Below are 18631 nucleotides of genomic sequence, written 5' to 3' on the forward strand. Positions count from 1 at the left end.
ATTAATCTCAGTTCGTTATAAATCATGTCCCAGAAGTCTTTGGCTTTGTCACAGGTCCACCACATGTGATAAAAGGAACCAATTTCTTTGTTACATTTCCAACAAGTAGGGGACATCGTTTTATAAATCTTTGCAATTTTCTTGGGTGTTAGATACCATCTATACATCATTTTATAGATGTTTTCTCGCACTGACTGTGCTTTTATTCCTTTTAAATCTTTAGACCATAATCTTTCCCATTTATTTAAAACAATATCATGTCCCACATTTTGAGCCCAATCGATCATAGTTGGTTTAATCGTGTCCTGCTCACAGTATATTGTTAAAAGGAGATTATACATTTTAGAAATCAGCTTTGTATTATTGTCTAGTAGAATCCTTTGAAAAGGAGATTTTTCTTTAGAGAAACCTTTTTTTGCATCTTGTACAAAAACTGATTTGATTTGGTAATATTGAAGCCATTGTAAATCATCCTTAAGCAGTTGAAAGTCTTTTAGTGAGCATTTCTTTCCTTCCCAATTAATTAGATCTTGATAAGTAATAAATTTGTCTGGTCTAAGTGGGCGCAAAGTTAGCATTTCTTGGGGCGATATCCACATCGGTGTTTCTGGTTCCAAAATGTGTTTATATCTCATCCAAATACGAAGTAGAGAGGACCTGATTATATGATTACGGAATGTTGCTTGTAATTTAATTTTATCATACCACAAATAACCATGCCATCCACTTAAGTTATTATAACCTTCCAAGTCTAGCAAACGTACATTTGACAAATTCATCCAGTCTTTTAGCCATACTAAAGCTACCGCTTCAGCATAGAGTTGAAAGTTAGGCAGTGCTAAACCTCCTCTAGTTTTTAGATCCACCAAGTATTTATAAGCAGTCCTTGGTTTTTTTCCTTGCCAGATGAAGTTTGAAATGTCTTTCCTCCAAGTTTCAAAATATTTTGTTTGTGATATTATTGGTAAATTTTGGAATAAGAAGAGCATCCTCGGTAAGACATTCATTTGGATCGTTGAGATACGTCCCATTAATGACAATTTTTTGTTTGACCATATATTCATATCAGTTTTAATCTTACCCCATAACTTGAGGTAATTGTTGGTTAACAGATCTTTATTCTTTGCAGTGATCCAAATTCCCAGGTATTTAACTTTGTTAGCTTTCTCCCAGCCAGTATATGATATAAATTCCTGTTGTTGTATTTCCGATAAATTTTTAAATATTATCTTTGTTTTTTCTTGATTCACTTTAAAGCCTGATACTTTTCCAAAATCATCCAAAGTCTCCTGAAGTATATTCATTGACTGTGTTGGGTTTTCCAAAATTAGCAGTAGGTCATCCGCGAATGCTCTCAACTTAAATTCATGTTTTTTAATTCTTAGCCCGCGGATGTCCTCCATACTTCTTAGTTTCACACATAGCGGTTCCAACACCAACAAAAATAAAAGTGGATACAAGGGACATCCCTGTCTAGTCCCTTTCGTGATTTGGCAGTTATCTGACATTGATTCATTAACCAAAATTTTAGCTTGTTGGGAGGTATAAATAGCCGATATACCTTTCTGAAAACGATCTCCAAAATTCAATTTATCCAAAATCCGTTTCAAAAAATTCCAAGAGACCATATCAAAGGCTTTTTCTGCATCCAAAAATACAAAAGCCGCAGTTTGTTGAATATTATGGTCATAATATTCCAGTGAATCTAGTAAAATTCTTACATTGTCTTTTATTTGCCTTCCTGGTATAAAACCTGCTTGGTCCTCATGTATAAGATCCTTAATAAATTGCTTTATCCTACATGCCAAAACCGAAGCAAAAATTTTGTAATCCACATTTAAGAGCGATATAGGTCTGTAATTAGATGTTTTTTCTGGATCTCTTCCTTCTTTGGGTATCAGTGATATAAATGCGTGTGACCAAGTCTCCGGGGATGTTCCCTCGTCCAAAATTGCATTGTAAAGTGAACCAAAAAATCCAACTAAATTGTCACTAAATGTTCTATAAAATAGTGCAGTAATTCCATCTGGTCCAGGTGTTTTATCCGTTTTTTGTCTCAGTATTGCTTCTTGTATTTCTTCCCTTGTTACTGGAGCTTCAATACATTCTCTCTGGGTCATTGACAAAGCTTTCATCTGTATTGAGTTTAGAAATTTATCTATTTTCTGTTTTGGAGTATTTTCTTTCTGATATAGCTTAGAGTAAAATGAAACAAATTCTTTCTGAATTTCTGAAGTTGAATAAACTGGTCCTTTAGCAGTTTGGATTTTTGTTATAATCTTCTTTTGAAATGAGTCCTTCAGTTGTGTTGCTAAAAATTTTCCTGGTTTATTTGCATATTCAAAATACTTTTGTTTAGCAAGTTTCAGATTTTTATTCATTTCCTCCATTATTACCAAATTTAATTGGTGTTTAGATGCAGAAATCTGTATTTGAATTTCTCTTCTCTCCTCTTCCTGTGTTACCATTACCAATTTCTGCTCCAAATTTTGTAAATTCCAAAGTATGTTGTTTGTAAATTGCAATTGAGTCTTCTTCCAGGCCGAGTGTTTCTGTATCATAAAACCTCTCAGAACAGCTTTGAATGCGTCCCAAACTGTATTTAAAGAAGTTTCCCCATTAAGGTTAATTTCAAAAAAGTCTTTCATTAAAACCTGTAATTCCTTTTGTATCTTGTTGTCTTTTAAAAGTTTATCGTTCATTCGCCATCTAAATGCTTGTTTATTGTTCCAATCAAAGGTAACAGGGTTGTGATCAGAAAAAGTTCTAGGTAAAATATGAATTTTACGTAGTTGCGTGAAAATTGATTTACTGGCCCATATCATATCGATTCTGGAGTGTGAATCGTGTCTTGCTGAATAAAAGGTGTATTCTTTAGCTGTTGTATTCATTGTTCTCCAAATGTCTTGTAATTCTAATTCTGAAGCCATGGCAAAGAAAGTTTTAGGCAAGCATCCATCATTGATATCTTTTGCTTTTGATTTTTTGTCCAGAGATGGGAGAATAATTCCATTGAAGTCGCCCATCAATAAAATTTGGTCTTGTGCGTACTGGGTTATCAGGTCATGTAATTTTTCATAGAAGGATTTTTTCCCTTCATTGGGTGCATAGATTCCAACCACTATTGTCCTTTGTCCCAATATTTTAGTTCTGATAATTACAATTCTTCCTTCATTGTCTTTATATACTAGTTCTGGACAGAGACTGGGGTGGGCATAGATTACCACTCCCTTTGTTTTAGTTTTAGCAGAAGCAATAAATGCTTGTCCAAGCACCTGTTTCTCCAAGTATTTTTTATGCTTTGAAGCTATATGGGTTTCTTGTAGGCAAATTAGGGAGTATTTATATTTCTGTAGATATTTGAAGATTCTGGCCCTTTTAGTTTTCTCATTCAGTCCATTTACATTCCAAGAAATTGCTTTTGCCATAATGTAGTATTTTTTAGCAAAATAAAAAGTCTATAGTTTAGTACCACCTTCTGCACCCTGTACCTCTTCTTCTTCCTCTTCTTCTTCCTCCTTCTCTCCAGGTAATTCTTTAAGGTCCATTTTATATTTTCTCAAAAATTTCCCCACATCTGCTTGGGATAAAATTGTCGTTTTCACTTCCTTATAGGTGAAAGCCAAACCTTGTGGCATAATCCAACGATATTTGATGCCATTAGCTTTCAGTATAGACACAAAGTCTTTGTAGTTATTCCTCTGTGAAAGTAGATGCCTTGGAATATCCTTCAGTAGTATAAGAGAGGAGTCTCCTGCTGACACTGGATTTTCATAATGAATCTTCATAATCTTGTCTTTAACTCTGGTGTCATAGAACACTATCATCAAATCTCTTGGCTTAGATCTTCTCATTCTAGCAGGTAGTGGTATCCTGTATATTCTATGAATGGCTTGTTTTAATTCTTGTTCATCTATCTGAAAAAAGTAGGCCAAATTTGGTATTGCAGATTCTTTATTATCTCCCATCATATCTGGAAAATTGCGTATACGAAGGTTGGTCTCTTTCACTCTCATCTCCATCATTGCCATTTGATTTTTTGCCGCCATCTGATCCGCTTGTATTGTTTCAATCTGTTTTTCTTGGCTTGTTAATTTTTTCTTTGTGTCCTTGTGCTCATCCATCACTTTCTTAATTGATACATCCATCGCTTGCATATCTGTCTTCATAACAATCATTTGAGTTTTTACTTCTTTCAAGTCTCCAGTGACCACATCCAACTTCTGATTAATAGCTTGGGATGCTTGACCAAGATTTGTCATCATAGAAGTCAACTGTGCCATCTGTGTAGACATCTGTTCAAACTGTTTATTTGTTGCCTCAGTTTGTTTAGTTAGCATATCCTGTAACTTTTTTTCCATGGTCGAGGTTTGTAAAGAGTCCCTTAGTTTAGTATAGGCAGGGCTATGTAGTGAGCCAGAGCGGGGTCGAGACATTTACATTCAAAAAAAGCTGGTAAAATACATGTCCACCGACAGGGCCTTTAAGGTGCTGGTTAAAAGATGATAGTTCAAAGATCAGCCTAATAATTTTTTCGGGTTGAAAAGAGTCGAAATTGGCTTTAAAATTGCATTTTAAAGTTTTAAAATACCAGTGAGTTTTTTCGGTCGCTCTAGATCGGATTAATCAGGAAGTAAACAGGAAGTTACTAGTGCTGCAGACCTTCTATCGCCTCTTCTCGATGGTTATTCCTTCAGGAATGATTTGAAAGTAACTCGAGTGCGACGGATATTCAGTCCCGCGGCTACTTCCTGTTGTTTTAGTTCCAATGGTAGAGAGGGTGTTATAGAGAGTCTTCCGTTCCAGGCACTCCCTTACTGCAAACGTGGCAGGAATTCGCCGGAAAATCAGGAAGAGAAATCACCCTCCCCTTCCTTCGGACCTTCTCATTGGTGATAATTCTTGTCAGTCTAAAAGGTATCCTTCCGACTCTTTGTTATGGTTTAGGCTGATCGATCCGATAAGGCTCCTGTCGCTAATCCCGATGACTAACTCAGATCAAACTTTTTCAGTTCGGATTATGGAGGGGTGGGGGTCCCAGAAATATTCTTATCAGCCTCCCGTCTGTTCAAATTTCTAGTAAGTAGACGAAGAGTTCTTTTGTACTCACTTGGGTGTCAAGAGGTGAGGTTCTTTTCTTTATGTAGTCCTTATGTTGGTATTAAGGCGGTGGAGGGTAGAGCTTGCTGCCAAAGTTGCGTTTTGGCGATGTCCTTCCCTAGTGCCCTCGCAGGACCGGCGTCTAGGACTCCGAGGGGCTTAAAAAAGCCCCCTCAGAGTACCTAGGAGGTCAAACCGCGTTTGCGGGCTGCAGGGAGTTCCTGCTTTCCAACCCACTTGCAAGGGTCGGATTGGGGTATCTATGTACCCCAAAAATAACGCAAACTTGGATTTCTCCCAGGACAACCTGGGGAAATGGAGTGCTCTCTCCAACGGCACCACCGGAAGTCCTTGCCTCGTCCCTTTAACTGGAGATGCCGGGGATTGAACCTGGGACCTTCTGCATGCCGAGCATATGGTCTACCACTGAGCCACAGCACCTCCCCATGGCTCTCCAGGGTCTCAGGCAGAGAAGAAGAAGAAGAACGCTCTCTCCTCTTTGAGCGGGGAGGAGGAGTTGGTTGTTATATACCGACTTTTTCTACCACTTAAGGGAGAATCAGACCGGCTTACAATCACCTCCCCTTCCCCTCCCCACAACAGACATCCTGGCAGGTAGACCAGGGAGAGTGTGTGAGTGTGTGTGACTAGAGACTGAGAGTGTGTGACTAGCCCAAGGTCACCCTGCTGGCCTCGTGTGTAGGAGTGAGGAAACAAATCCAGTTCACCAGATTAGCCTCCGCTACTCATGTGGAGGAGTGGGGAATCAAACCCGGTTCTCCAGATCAGAGTCCACCACTCCAAACCACTGCTCTTAACCACTACACTATGCTGGCTCTCTTACACCTCTGCCTGAGACCCTGGAGAGCCACTGCCAGTCTGAGTAGATGATACTGACCTCAAAGGACCAACAGTCCAACCCAGTATAAGGCAGCTTCATATGCTGGGCTGGCTCTGCTTGCCAAGAGGCTCACGGTTGCGGGGGGGAGCGCAAGTGGACAGATGGACACGTGAGCATGAACACATGAAGCTGCCTTATGCTGAATCAGGCCCTTGGTCCACCAAAGTCAGTGCTGTCTACTCAGACTGGCAGCAGCTTCTCCAGGGTCCCAGGCCGAGGTCTTTCCCATCACCTACTACTTGATCCTTTTAGTTGGAGAGGCCCACGGGGATTGAACCTGGGACCTTCTGCATGCCAAGCAGGAGCTCTTCTGCTGAGCCACGGCTCCTCCCCAATTCAGAAACAAGGAAAGCCTCACCTTGGTCAGCCATGGCCGTCTCAATGTAGTCCAGCGTCACGTCATCCTCGCAGAGGTCGTACGGCATGTTCCCATCAGAGTTGACGGTGAGCAGGTTGGCACCTCTGGGGAAGGGGGAGAGGAGAGGTGAGCATCTGTCTCCGCTGCGCCCAACTCATCTGCCCGCACGGCACAGCCAAGTGAGTCGCTGGGTGCCAGGTGTAACAGATACAAGGAGTTATTTTCGCTCGAGAGCAGCCGGGCATGCTTGGAAAACACAGAGCTACGGCCACTAGCTCCTCTGAGCACGTTGCGGATTGGGTTTCTCCCTCTCCTCCTCACGTCAAGGGACAGTGACTGAAACCAGATCCCGCCCCCCTCCACCCAGCACCTCTCCACTCCTTCACAAGCCCCCCCCCCATACCAGCCTTCAGGAAGAAGCAAGACACCAGTCCTCAAGGAGTTTAGCGGGTGTAGGAACGGCACCAAGATGAGTGCCTGGCTCAGAATCGCCTTGGCCTTTAGGGGCTCCCTGGAAGTTGCAGCCAAGCATTCTCTTAATTAACAGTTAGCTATACGTTATGCCACAATGGAAGTTTGGATTTTCCACAGTAATCCACCTAGATTTATTGCTAGCGGGCGGCCATCTGATTGGCTGCTTCTGTTAAATCCTTGAGCATGTACTCCTCTGCAAATACAACTTGGGGCATACAGGGGCAATACTCAAAGGCTACTGTGAAGGCAACCCTTAATTTTCTCAAAAAGGCAAGGGAGTGCATGATGCCTTTAAAGGTTTTTGAAATGTGGTTACCGCACACAGGCAAAGCCCAGGGTGGGTACGGAAACAGCTTTCTTAGAGCCTCAGTCCTTCCACCAGGTAAGGTTTCATTGGCCCTAGGTTTGGGTTTTCTTGGGAATTTCAGGTACAGTAAGATTACTTTGAGCAGATGCCCCAGGGAACTTCACAAGCTGGTCCTAAGGATGACAGCCCCTCTGTCGTTCCCAGGGAGACCATCTGTGAAAATGGCCTCCCCCTCCCCCGAACACACGGCAATAGCTGTCTTCCACCATTGCACATCTGTGGCTGCACACCTCTCTCAGCATGGTGTACTGGTTAAGAGCGGAGGACTCTAATCTGGAGAACCAGGTTAGATTCCCCATTCCTCCACATGAAGCCTGCTGGGTGACCTTGGGCCAGACACAGTTCTCTCCAAACTCACTCAGCCTCACCTCCCTCACAAGGTGCCTGTTGTGTGGGGGTGGGGGTGGAAAGGAAGGTGATTGTAAGCCACTTGAGACTCCTTAAAGGCAGAGAAAAGCAGGGTATAAAACCCAACTCTTCTTCTTTTCATGCATTTGTCAAGCCATTCATCCCAGCAGCATCTCAACATCCTGGGGCCATAAGCTGCTTACCGCCATTCCCTTTTCTCGTTAAGGAACCCATAAGTCCCAAAGAATCTCCCAAACAGTTGAGTTTTGAGAGGGTGAGTACATTTTTCCTATTTCAACCCATTCATGATCTTGCACCCAAAATTTCTACCATGTCCCCTGGATGGTTTAAAGCAGCGGTTCCCAAACTTTTCGGGCCACCGCCCCGTTGGTTCCACAAACTCAACCCCAGCGCCCCCTACCCTATCCAAAAACAGCATTATTCAAAATAGGGGTTTGCATGACTCACTAAAGAAGATAATAACAATAAAATTTTAAAACAGTAACAATTAATTGCACAGCTATTCAAAATCAAATTAAAACTTTTTAGTTGAAATTTATTCAGCAAAACTGATGAACTTGATCCAGTGGTACCAGCTCTTCAAAGCCTGGGGGAAAATTCTGATAGTTTCCACCAAATTTGCCAGCATGGTGCCATAGCTTGAGCTATTGTAAATTAGTGAACAACACAGTTGAAGGGGCCCACCTCTAGAGCCCCCCTGCTGCCCCTTTGCCTCTTATTGCCCCCCTAGGTAATCCCACCACCCCTCAGGGGGTGGTACTGCCCACTTTGGGAACCACTGGTTTAAAGCCTTTCTGTATCACTCTGCAGGAATGACTGATGCTCAGCTAAGTAGTGGAAATCAGCAAGTGGTGCCAATCCACAGGCAGGGAGATCCACACCAAAGGCACAGCAACTGGGGAACTCCCTGCCACAGGACGAAGGCTCAGACAGCTGCAAACTCTGGCTGCAGCATGCACTCATCCTGAGCCACGTGCTGAAAGATCTCTTGTTGCAGAGCCAAAGCCATGCTTACAGGAGATCCCTGCAGGCCTCCAGCAGCACCAAGGACTCAGTTACTGATCAACAATACAGCCCCGTTAAATATTTACAGCCCTACAAGCAGGATCTGAGCAGTTACCCAGAGCCTGAAAAGACGACCTCAATTCCAGGTGAGGTGAGCAGCGGGGCACCCGAGTTCAGGCTGTGTGTTCAGGCTCTGCTGTAATGGCTTTGGAGGGTTTCCTGAGGATGCCGTCTCCTCCACTTTGGGGGGGGGATGTCTTTCCTCCCACAGAGGTGATGGATGAGAAGAAGAAGAAGAGTTGGTCTTTATACGCCAATGTTCTCTACCACTTAAGGGAGAATCCAACCGGCTTACAATCACCTTCCCTTCCTCTCCCCACAACAGACACACCCTGTGAGGTAGGTGGGGCTGAGAGAGCTCTAAGAGAGCTGTGACTAGCCCAAGGACACCCAGCTGGTTTCGTGTGTAGGAGTGGGGAATCAAACCCGGTTCTCCAGATCAGAGTCCACTGCTCCAAACCACCGTTCTTAACCACTATACCACGAGGGCTGTGAAAGCAGATAATTCATTCCTGCAATAGCTGAAAAGCAACGAGAGCTCCCTTGGCTGAACTTCTCAAGAGGTGCCGGTTAAAAGGTATAGGAACGATGGGCCAGAACACAGACCAGAAACTCTTGGGGGTTGGGAGCAAAGAGATGGGGCAAGTCCTGCGGGGTTCCAGTCAAGGCACCTGGCCCCACTGAGAAGGGGCACTCTTAAAAACACGTGAAGCCGTCTTATGCATAGTCAGCCCATCCCAGCCAGTCTTTCCCAGGGCAGTTTCTGGACATCCAGAACCACTGATCGTACTGGCTGGCCTCCACAGAGGTTGTTGCCAGCAGACGTGATGGAGTTTGCTTGGGGCGGGCAGAGACAGCTTCTCGGTGTCAACCAAGCAGAAACACCACAGAGTCTCTTGGCCAATCAGCCGAAGACCCCCACTTCGCTTGCAATCGCTTGCACAGCCCAGAGCCCACTCGTGTGGTCAGGGGCTTCTGATGAACCCGGCTCTTGCCCACAGACACGCATGGGACAGGTACTGCGTTCACCTTTATGGATTTGTCTACAACAAACACAGCACCCAGTTTGAGCATCAGAAGCAGCCGGGCTGGATGAGACCCAGCTTAGCACCCCCTTGAGAATAGCGGCCAACCAGATGCCCCCAGAAATCCTCCCAAAAGAGGCCAAAGCCACCCTGTTGTTGACCCCCAGCACTCAGAGGGTTACGGCCTCTGGACATGGGGTTCCATTTGGGCCAGCGGCCATTTATGGACCTCCCCTTGATGAATGTGTCTGACCTATACTCTCCAGGATCAGAGGAGCAGGCCTATTACATGAGGTGCTGTAAAGGAACACAGGCAGGATGCTGCTGCTGCAGTCGTCTTGTTTGTGGGCTTCCTGGAGGCACCTGGTTGGCCACTGAACAGACTGCTGGACTTGATGGGCCTGGGTCTGATCCAGCAGGACTTTTCTTATGTTCTTATGTGGATAGGGCTATCCGTGGCTACTAGTCCAAATGGATACTAGTCATGATGCATACATGTTCTCTCCAGGATCAGAGGAGCATGCCCATTATATTAGGTGCTGAGGAACGCAGGCAGGACAATGCTGCTGCAGTTGTCTTGTTTAGGGGCTTCCTAGAGGCACCTGGTTGGCAACTGTGCGAACAGACTGCTGGACTTGATGGGCCTGGGTCTGATCCAGCAGGTCTTTTCCTATGTTCTTATCCTCTCTTGAATATTTTATCTGGCTTCTATTAATTGCTTATTTTTTATTTATAATGTATTGTATATAATGTATATTTGTACTCTTTTTACTGGCAATTGCTGTAATAAATCTGACTAATGACTATCCCTTCTTATAATCAGCAAAATTAGCTCTGCTTGCTGCATCCTGTTGCAGAGAATTCCACAAATTAATTAGCCTTTGGACTGGAAGCTGTCATTGTCCATATGTGAACAGGAGCCCATCCGGTCAGGAAAACGCTCTTTCCCAGCCGACAGGAGCTCTGTCCTTGGCTACCGATGAGAGGACTGCCGGGCAATCAATATTCTGTTAAGGGCGGTCAACACCACTGGCACTGCACAGGAGGTCCTAGCCAAGACTGGCTGGATCTGGGGGCAGAATAATTTCCCTGACACATCCGGCCCTATCAGAGCAGGCGGGGGGCTCATGCCCTCCAGGTGGCCAAAGGCTCCTGAGAAAATCCAGTAACCTCTCTGAGAATTACTGGATTCTAGGGTCAGTTCAGGATTGATTTGATCTATAACCCACTCGTTTTTTTCTTTTTGTTTTGAAAGTCCACGATATCCGTAACACTCTCCTCCCAACACCACATTTCAAAGGAATCTACTTTCTTCCTAGACCTATTATGTACAATAAGCAAGCTTTACGCATAAATCACTTGGCTTTTCTGGGCACAGAATTTCACCCCACCCACCCCTCAACTGCTCCTGCACACTCATCTGATGCTGTCCATTAGGGCTGTTGAAAAAAAAAATCAGTATAATTCAGATTCGGCAAAATTGGGCCCGTTTTGATTCGGGCCGTGCCAAAGTCCGAACTCTCCCGCTTCGGATCCCCGAAATTCAGGCGAGATCCAGAGTTCGGGGGAAAATTGCCCCCCCCCCGCGCGCCTTCAGGGGACTCCCCTGAAGGCGCGCAGGGGGCCCTTTAAATAGATCTGTGCCTCCCGGCCGGGAGGCACATCTCTATTCCAAGCCCAGGAGGGCTACTCCCGGCTGGGAGGCGCAGATCTATTCCAAGCCCTCCCCGCGTGCCTTCAGGGGACTTCGTGCAGTGAAGGCACGGGGGGGGGGGCACAGGGGTTTAAAGACCCCCGCCCCTCTTCCCGGGACTCCCGGGAAGAGGGTGGGTGGGTTGTCAAGCCCCTCTGCGCTGTCTGCACAGGCAGGGCAGAGGGGTTTAAAGACCCCCGCCCCTCTTCCCGGGACTCCTGGGAAGAGGGGGGGTGGGTTGTCAAGCCCCTCTGCGCTGTCTGCGCAGGCAGGGCAGAGGGGTTTAAAGACCCCCGCCCCTCTTCCCGGGACTTCCCTGAAGGCGCGCGGGGGGGGCTTTAAATAGATCTGTGCCTCCCGGCCAGGAGGCACAAATCTCCCCCACCCACCTGCCTTCAGGGAGCTTCCCTGAAGGCGTGCGGGGGGGTCTTTTAACAGATTTGTGCCACCCGGCCGGGAGGCACAAATCTATTTAAAGGGCCCCCCGCGCGCCTTCAGGGAAGCTCCCTGAAGGCACGCGCACAAGGGGGGGGAACAGATCTGCGCCTTCCAGCTGGAAGGCGCAGATCTGTTTAAAGGACCCAACTCGCCGAATTTATTCGGGAACACCCCGAACTCGCCGAATTCGGCTCCCTGTTTTCCCTCCTTTTTTGAGTTCGGTTCAATACAAACCGAAAAACCACCGAATCGGGGGAATTTGGCTGTTTTTCGGTTTGGGCCAAACCGAATCGACAGCCCTACTGTCCATGGCAAGACCAGCCCCTCTGGATCAGAGCAAAGTCCAACCAGGATCCCCCTACAGAGGTTGGCAAACCACACACCCCGCCCTGCAACGCTGTTGCCTGATATTCAGCATTCTTCTGCCTCTGAGCCCCAGCACAGATGCCACCTGCCCATCCACACCCTTCCTCTTACTTTTCAATGAGGAGCTCCACCAAATGCAGGTGCCCACAGGTGGCGGCGGCGTGCAGCGGGGTCCAGAGCTCACTGTCGCAGGCATTGACATCGGCACCGGCTTCCAGCAGCAGCTGAGCGATGTCCCCGTAGTCATCGATGCAGCACTGGAGCAAGAGAGGAGAAAGGCAGGGGGGCAAGATGGAGAGGAGGTACTCGATGCCCAGAGCAGCAGAGAAGACTGCCGGGGGCTCCAAGGGCAGGAGCTTTATCTGAACCTTTAAGAGGGGAGTGGACATATTCATGGAGGAGAGGGATATTCATGGCTATTAGTTAGAATGGATACTGGTCATGCTGCATACCTATTTTCTCTAGTATCAGAAGAGCATGCCTATTATTTTGGGTGCGGTGGAACACAGGTAGGATGGTGCTGCTGCAGTCGTCTTGTTTGTAGCTTCCTAAAGGCACCTGGTTGGCCACTGTGTGAACAGACTGCTGGACCTGATGGGCCTTGGTCTGATCCAGCAGGGCCTTTCTTATGTTCTTAACCCGGAGCTCAACTAGCTGGCCAGCAGGAGCAGCAATTCACGGTGCTGCTCTGGAGCTCCCGTGGCCAAGAGCTGGCCTCTGCCCTGCCCTCTCTTCATGCAAGAGCCCTCCTCTGCCGTCAGCCTATCCCAACACATCTGGGCCCAGGGTCCAACTGCCAGGGCACGTGGGGAAGCCCTCTTGGCAGCTTACCAGCCAGTGCCAAATGCCCTCCTCCCCCCTTCTGAGCATCTCTCAGAATTTCTCCAGCCTGCCTTCAGAATGTGGGACTCTGCGTTCCGTTTTGATTTATGTGCTGACATGGTGCAATTGACATGCAGAAGATCCCAGGTTTGATCACCAGCATCTCCTGTTAGAAAGGACCAGACAGCAGGTAAAGGACCTCTGCCTGAGACCCTGGAGAGCCGCTACCCCTCTGACTAGACCATAATGGCTCTGATGGATCGACGATCTGATTCAGTGTAAGGCTGCTTCAATATGATCAACTGGGGGGCGGGAGGCAGCACTGGTCAGCCTAGCAGCCCACTCTGCGCAAGAGTTACAGCTGTAGCCCCTCTCCCTCCACCTTCATTTTGCAAAAGGGGGGGAAAGAAACAAGAGGGTCAGGATTAAAGGCTCAGTGGGGGCCTCTTCTGAACAAGAGTTCTCAGCACGATGGGGATCAGTGGAAAGAAACATTCCAGCCATTTGGCAGGGAGGCTGGTGCATTCCGGAACTCTGCGTGGCAGAGGCAGCAAGGAGCCAGCGGGAAAGTAAACAAAGCAGAGAGGGAGGGTCGGGGAGCATCCCTGGCAGGACTGGTGTGTGTGTGTGTGTGGGCACGAGCGCCATGATGGGCATTAGAAGGCTGAGGAGAAGACCCCTCAGATGGCATGCAGCCAGCCCCTGGTGCGACACAGCAATCTCCTCCTCAGAACTACCTGCCACTAGCATAAGAGCATGCATACTTTTGAGCCCTGCCAGGATGAAGAATTGAGCACGAAAAGGGGCCATGGCTCAGTGGCAGAGCCTCTGTTTGGCGTCTCCAGTTAAAAGGACCAGGTAGGAGGTGATGTGAAAGACCTCTCCACCTAAGACCCCGGAGAACAGTCTGCGTAAACAATACTGAGCTTGATGGACCCATGGTCTGATGAAGGCAATTTCATGTGTCAGTGCTCTGCCTCATGCCAGAGTTCGCATGCTCCTGTGCCACTCTAAACTGCCCTGCTCATTTTTCTGCTCCTTGGTTCTCAACGGCAGCCAGAACCAAACCCATTCAGCAGCTCATACCTCTGGAAAGAGCCCAAAACACTCCTGCGGGCAATTTGGAGCTCCAGTGCACCAGCCCATTCACTGACGGTCGTCGCTCCTATGCGAAGAGGAGCCCTTTGCCTGCACTGAAACCCCCCTGCTTTGACTGCCAGGAGGACTTCCGCTGTCCCCTGAAGCACAGCCCCTGCTCTTCTGGAAGGGGAGTGTGCTGCGGTTTGAAAGAGGCTCCCCTGGGATCGTGGCAGGCAGACACCACCAACACTGCTCAATGGGGAGGGACAAAGAGCTTCCAAAGGAAAGCGCTCCAAGCTCTGGGCACACAACCCCCGACCAGAGGGGGCTGGTGCAGAAGAACTGGGAAAGTAAGCCTTCGACTCACCTGGTGTAACGCGGTGAGGCCATCTTCGTTGCACAGGTTGGGATTGACGCCGCTCAAGAGGAACTGCCGAACTGTGAGGGGGGAAAGAACTTTTGAGAAATGGAGCTGTGGACTCTCTGCTCAGTCAACGGGCTGGGAGACAGGGTGGGCGAGAGGGGGCTTTGACAGGAAAGACAGTGGAGAGCCCCAGCCCCCAGAGACTCTGCACCAGGGCTGCCTTTCGACCAACACGGGGGCTAGGCAGCCTGGGGAAGGCCACTGAGCGCCACATCAGCTCTCTGCTTCACCCTCCACAATAAAAGTGACAGGCCGTGGCCCAGCATTTCATCCAAGGGCCACTGGCCCTCAAGAGGAAGATGGTTTTTAAAAAAAACACACAACAACTCTGAAGCATCTGGTGGCGGCCACACCTTCGTGCAGGTCTGTTTCACCCCAGTGAAGGAGAAGCCCTTTCCAGAGGATTGCACCCCTGCTCCAGTTTGCTCTCCCCACCCCCACCCCCTTTTACGGCATCTCAAATTCACCATCGAAATGTGGCTGCATCACCTGGCTTCATAGCAGGCCCGCCTCTGTCTTTCAGGCCCTGCCGCCCCACTTCAGCTTTTGACAAGGCAGCTTTGCGTTCCTTTTATTCCCTCCACCTCTTTCCCTCCCAAAGATCTAGAAATGCCCAGCCCTTCCCAAATGGTGCACATGCGCGTGCGCACACACACACACACACAGCACAACACCCTTGTTGTCTTCCCTGCCACAAGTCATGGTAAGACATGGCCTAGTCTGCAGCACCTCCAAGTTGACCTCCAAAGTGGTCTGCAGCACCTCAAAAGTGGTTAATGCCCTTGTGGGGTCCTGCTTCTTCTCCACCCAGCCATGGGCACACTGTTCAGACCCCTTGAGGCTGCAAGCTTTGGCCAGAAGAGCCCAATCTCCCGCATGGGCTGTAACTGAAGTCCCAGGTTGGGGTGGAGACAGGCAAGGGCAGGGTTTTAACTGAAACATCAGCCACGGAGAGGAGGAGGAAGAAGAAGAGTTGGGTTTTATACCTCAATTTTCTCTACCTTTTAAGGAGACTCAAACCATCTTACAATCGCCTTCCCTTCCTCTCCCCACAACAGACACTTTGTGAGGCTGGTGGGGCTGAGAGTTTTCAGGGAGAACTATAACTGGCCCAAGGTCACCCAGCTGGCTTCATGTAGAAGAGTGGGGAAACCAACCAGGCTCACCAGATTAGAGTCCACTGCTCAAGTGGAGGAGTGGGGGAATCAAACCCGGTTCCCCAGACTAGAGTCCACCTCTCCTAACTACTACACCATGCTGGCTCTCTGGGAGAAAGAAGCCAACAGTTTAAGATGCATTTAACCAGGAAATTAGGCAATCAGGCTCCACCTGCAGAACCAGCGGTTCTACCTACAACAAAACCAGGGCAGCTTGCCAGGGCTGAGCGAGCCAAGGGAGGGGAGGGTGAAACTTAGTCCTCTTGGGGAGTGGGGGAGCAAGCTTCATCCAGGGCAACACGGGGCAGGCGTGTTTACTTAAGAATGACGCGGCAGCTCTCGGAGGTGCAGAGCAACAGCCTCGCCAGCCTCATCACTGCACAGCTCCAGGAAGGAGAGCTGGAAAGGCCCCGTCTCGTCACGGGTGGGGGTGCAGCTCTTTGTAAGCGTGCAATATGATCTAAGGTGCTGGATCCGGCTTCTTGGAAGTCACGGTCCGTTTAATTTTAAAGCACAATTCTGTTATCCATGGCTGAGACGCAAAACTTAGAAACCCACAAGCAGGATTCGGTGACAAAAACTCAGCAACCCTCAAGGCCGCCAAACTCCAGCTTCTGTCCCCTCCTGCCCTTCAGTCTCCCCCCACCCAACTTTGCAGGAAAAAATCCCAACTGTTTAAAAGCCCAATTCGCAGGACAGTGCCTGCAAATTAGATTAAGCCTGCATAATTTATTTTGAACGCAGCACCTGCAATTCCAAGAGGCAACCCACCTGGCAGCCTGGCACTCCATGGGGAGGGGCCGTGGCTCAGAGGCAGAGTATCTGCTTGGCATGCACAAGGTCCCAGGTTCAATCCACGGCATCACCAGTTAAAGGGACTAGGCAAGTAGGTGACGTGAAAGACCTCTGCCTGAGACCCTGGAGAGCCGCTGCCGGTCTAAGTAGACAATACTGACTTTGATGGACCAAGGGTCTGATTCAGTATATGGCAGCTTCACGCGTTCACTCTGTGAGGCATCCTCTGCTGTGTATCTTCGGAGAAGGCAGCAGGAAACTTCCCTGACCCCAGACACATACCACGAAAGCAAACACTACCCGTGGGCTGCTTTCTCACCCTGTTCTCAGTTTGGGGGTCACCCTGATGAACTGGCTTTGGTGCAACCAAGCAGCCCCCCTGCACAAATCAGTTTCCCTTTGAGCAGACAGGGAGCACCGCAAGTCAGTCCTCTGGTTGCTGGTTTCTAAACTGCAGCTGCATTATTATTTTTAGCTTCATTTATAATCCACCTTTCTCACTGGGATTCAAGGCAGATTACAAACTAATGAGTATATTTGGTTCAAATGGCAGAGTTTTGCCCTGTTATGGGAGCATGATATTGAGTACAGTAAATAATCCTTCCAAAAAGTAAATCGCAAAAAGTAAAGCTTACATTTATTCAAGTAGATTCTGTTCACACTCTTGTGGCAGTCAACAGAAAGCTAGAAACCTAATCTAAAGAGTATATTTCCCTATCACAAGTGGCCAGCTGGTCCGGCATCATGTGTGTGCAGTTATGGGATATTGTTTCTAAAGGTAAGACCTGCAGAAAAGTCTGTCTCCATTCAAGTCCATGTGGAGAAGGGACAAAGAAACGAGGCTACCGAGAGAGGAGGAGGGGTCAGAGGGCAGCTCCCAGATTCAGACAAAAAGAGGAACATCTCATTCACATACTTATACACTTAGAGCGGTTTTGGTGCCCCCCCCCCCCATGTCCAGGCCTGCTGAGTCGCTCACTCCAACATGAACATGCTAAGAACTATGCAGTCAATCAACAAACTAATTACAAACAGCAAAGATTCCCAGGAAGATAGAACAATGCAGTGGGGCTGGACAGATTACAGGATTGAGATAGTCTCTTCAGTCAATCAGTAAGCAAGACACAAAATAGGATAAAGCAATTCAAAGATAACGAAATGAAATAATGCAGTGGGGCTGGGATTTATTTACGTTGTTTATTGACCACCTTTTTTGAGGAGACAAGGCAGACAGAGTAAGTCAAATACAATCAAGAGGATGGGATGGCCAATGAACGGCATAAGAGGGATTGGACTACAGGAATCTGAAAGCAAACGAAAATCTAAATCAGAGCTGATTCTATTATTCTAAGTATTTAAATGTGACGTGTTCAGTAGTGTAGAATGACCTAGTCTGGAACACACCCAAAAGTGATAGGCAGCAACACAGTAGTGGAGGCCACAGTTCCTACCCCTTTATGAATGCAACTTTCAGAACCATTTCATTACAGTACAGTCCTATTTACCTATGCAAAAAAGCCCTCCTGGATAATTCCGTTTTGCATAGTTTGCGGAAAGCCAGGTGGGTGGGAGCCGTCCTGACCTCACACAGCAGGCCATTCCACAGGGTGGCGGTTGCAAAAGAGAATGCCCAAGTACGGGCAGGTATCGATTTTGCCCGTTTGTAGGGCGGCACCTGTAGAAGAATCTGCTGAGATGAATGAAGCATTGATGGTGGAGCATAGGGAGAGAGGCAGCACTGCAGGAAAGGAGGCACCGAGGCCGCGGGGGACTGGAAACACAACACAAGCAAACAAAAAACTCTCTAAGGCAACAAAAACAATTCGTGGAGGTGACATTTATCCCTGATATAAAACAATTTGACAGCAAGATTCTGACTCACACAAAATAATGCAATGGACTGTTGACTAAACTACTGTGTATAGTACATACTGTCTGTTGCTGTAAGTATAACCTTGCTATGTAAATTTCTACATCATTTAACGTGTCACTTTTAAATGTTTATGCTTTGTTTCAGCTGTTTCCAAACGTCTGATTGGTTTCAGATTTCAGCAATCCAAAACTTATTGCTGGTTTATTGGATGTCCCGTCCTGTTGATTGTATTTGACTCGTGTATGTGTGTATGTGTGTTAAGTGCCGTCAAATCCTTTCCGAATTATGGCGACTCTATGAATTAATGACCTCCAAAATATCCTA

General features: G+C 47.5%; 1 protein-coding gene across 1 annotated transcript in view; it reads right to left on the reverse strand.

Annotated features, from left to right (window-relative positions):
• Positions 1 to 18631, reverse strand: part of PPP1R16A (protein phosphatase 1 regulatory subunit 16A) — a 45556-nt gene that overhangs the window by 9518 nt on the left and 17407 nt on the right. Inside the window, exons 2-4 of the mRNA XM_056854145.1 lie at positions 14426 to 14496; positions 12268 to 12413; positions 6360 to 6463 (exon numbers count right to left, since the gene is read on the reverse strand). Coding sequence (XP_056710123.1) covers positions 6360 to 6463; positions 12268 to 12413; positions 14426 to 14496 — 321 coding nt within the window. The remainder of the gene's footprint in view (positions 1 to 6359; positions 6464 to 12267; positions 12414 to 14425; positions 14497 to 18631) is intronic.

This window comes from Euleptes europaea, chromosome 8 (assembly GCF_029931775.1).
Source record: "Euleptes europaea isolate rEulEur1 chromosome 8, rEulEur1.hap1, whole genome shotgun sequence".
In the NCBI taxonomy this organism is placed as follows: domain Eukaryota; kingdom Metazoa; phylum Chordata; class Lepidosauria; order Squamata; family Sphaerodactylidae; genus Euleptes; species Euleptes europaea.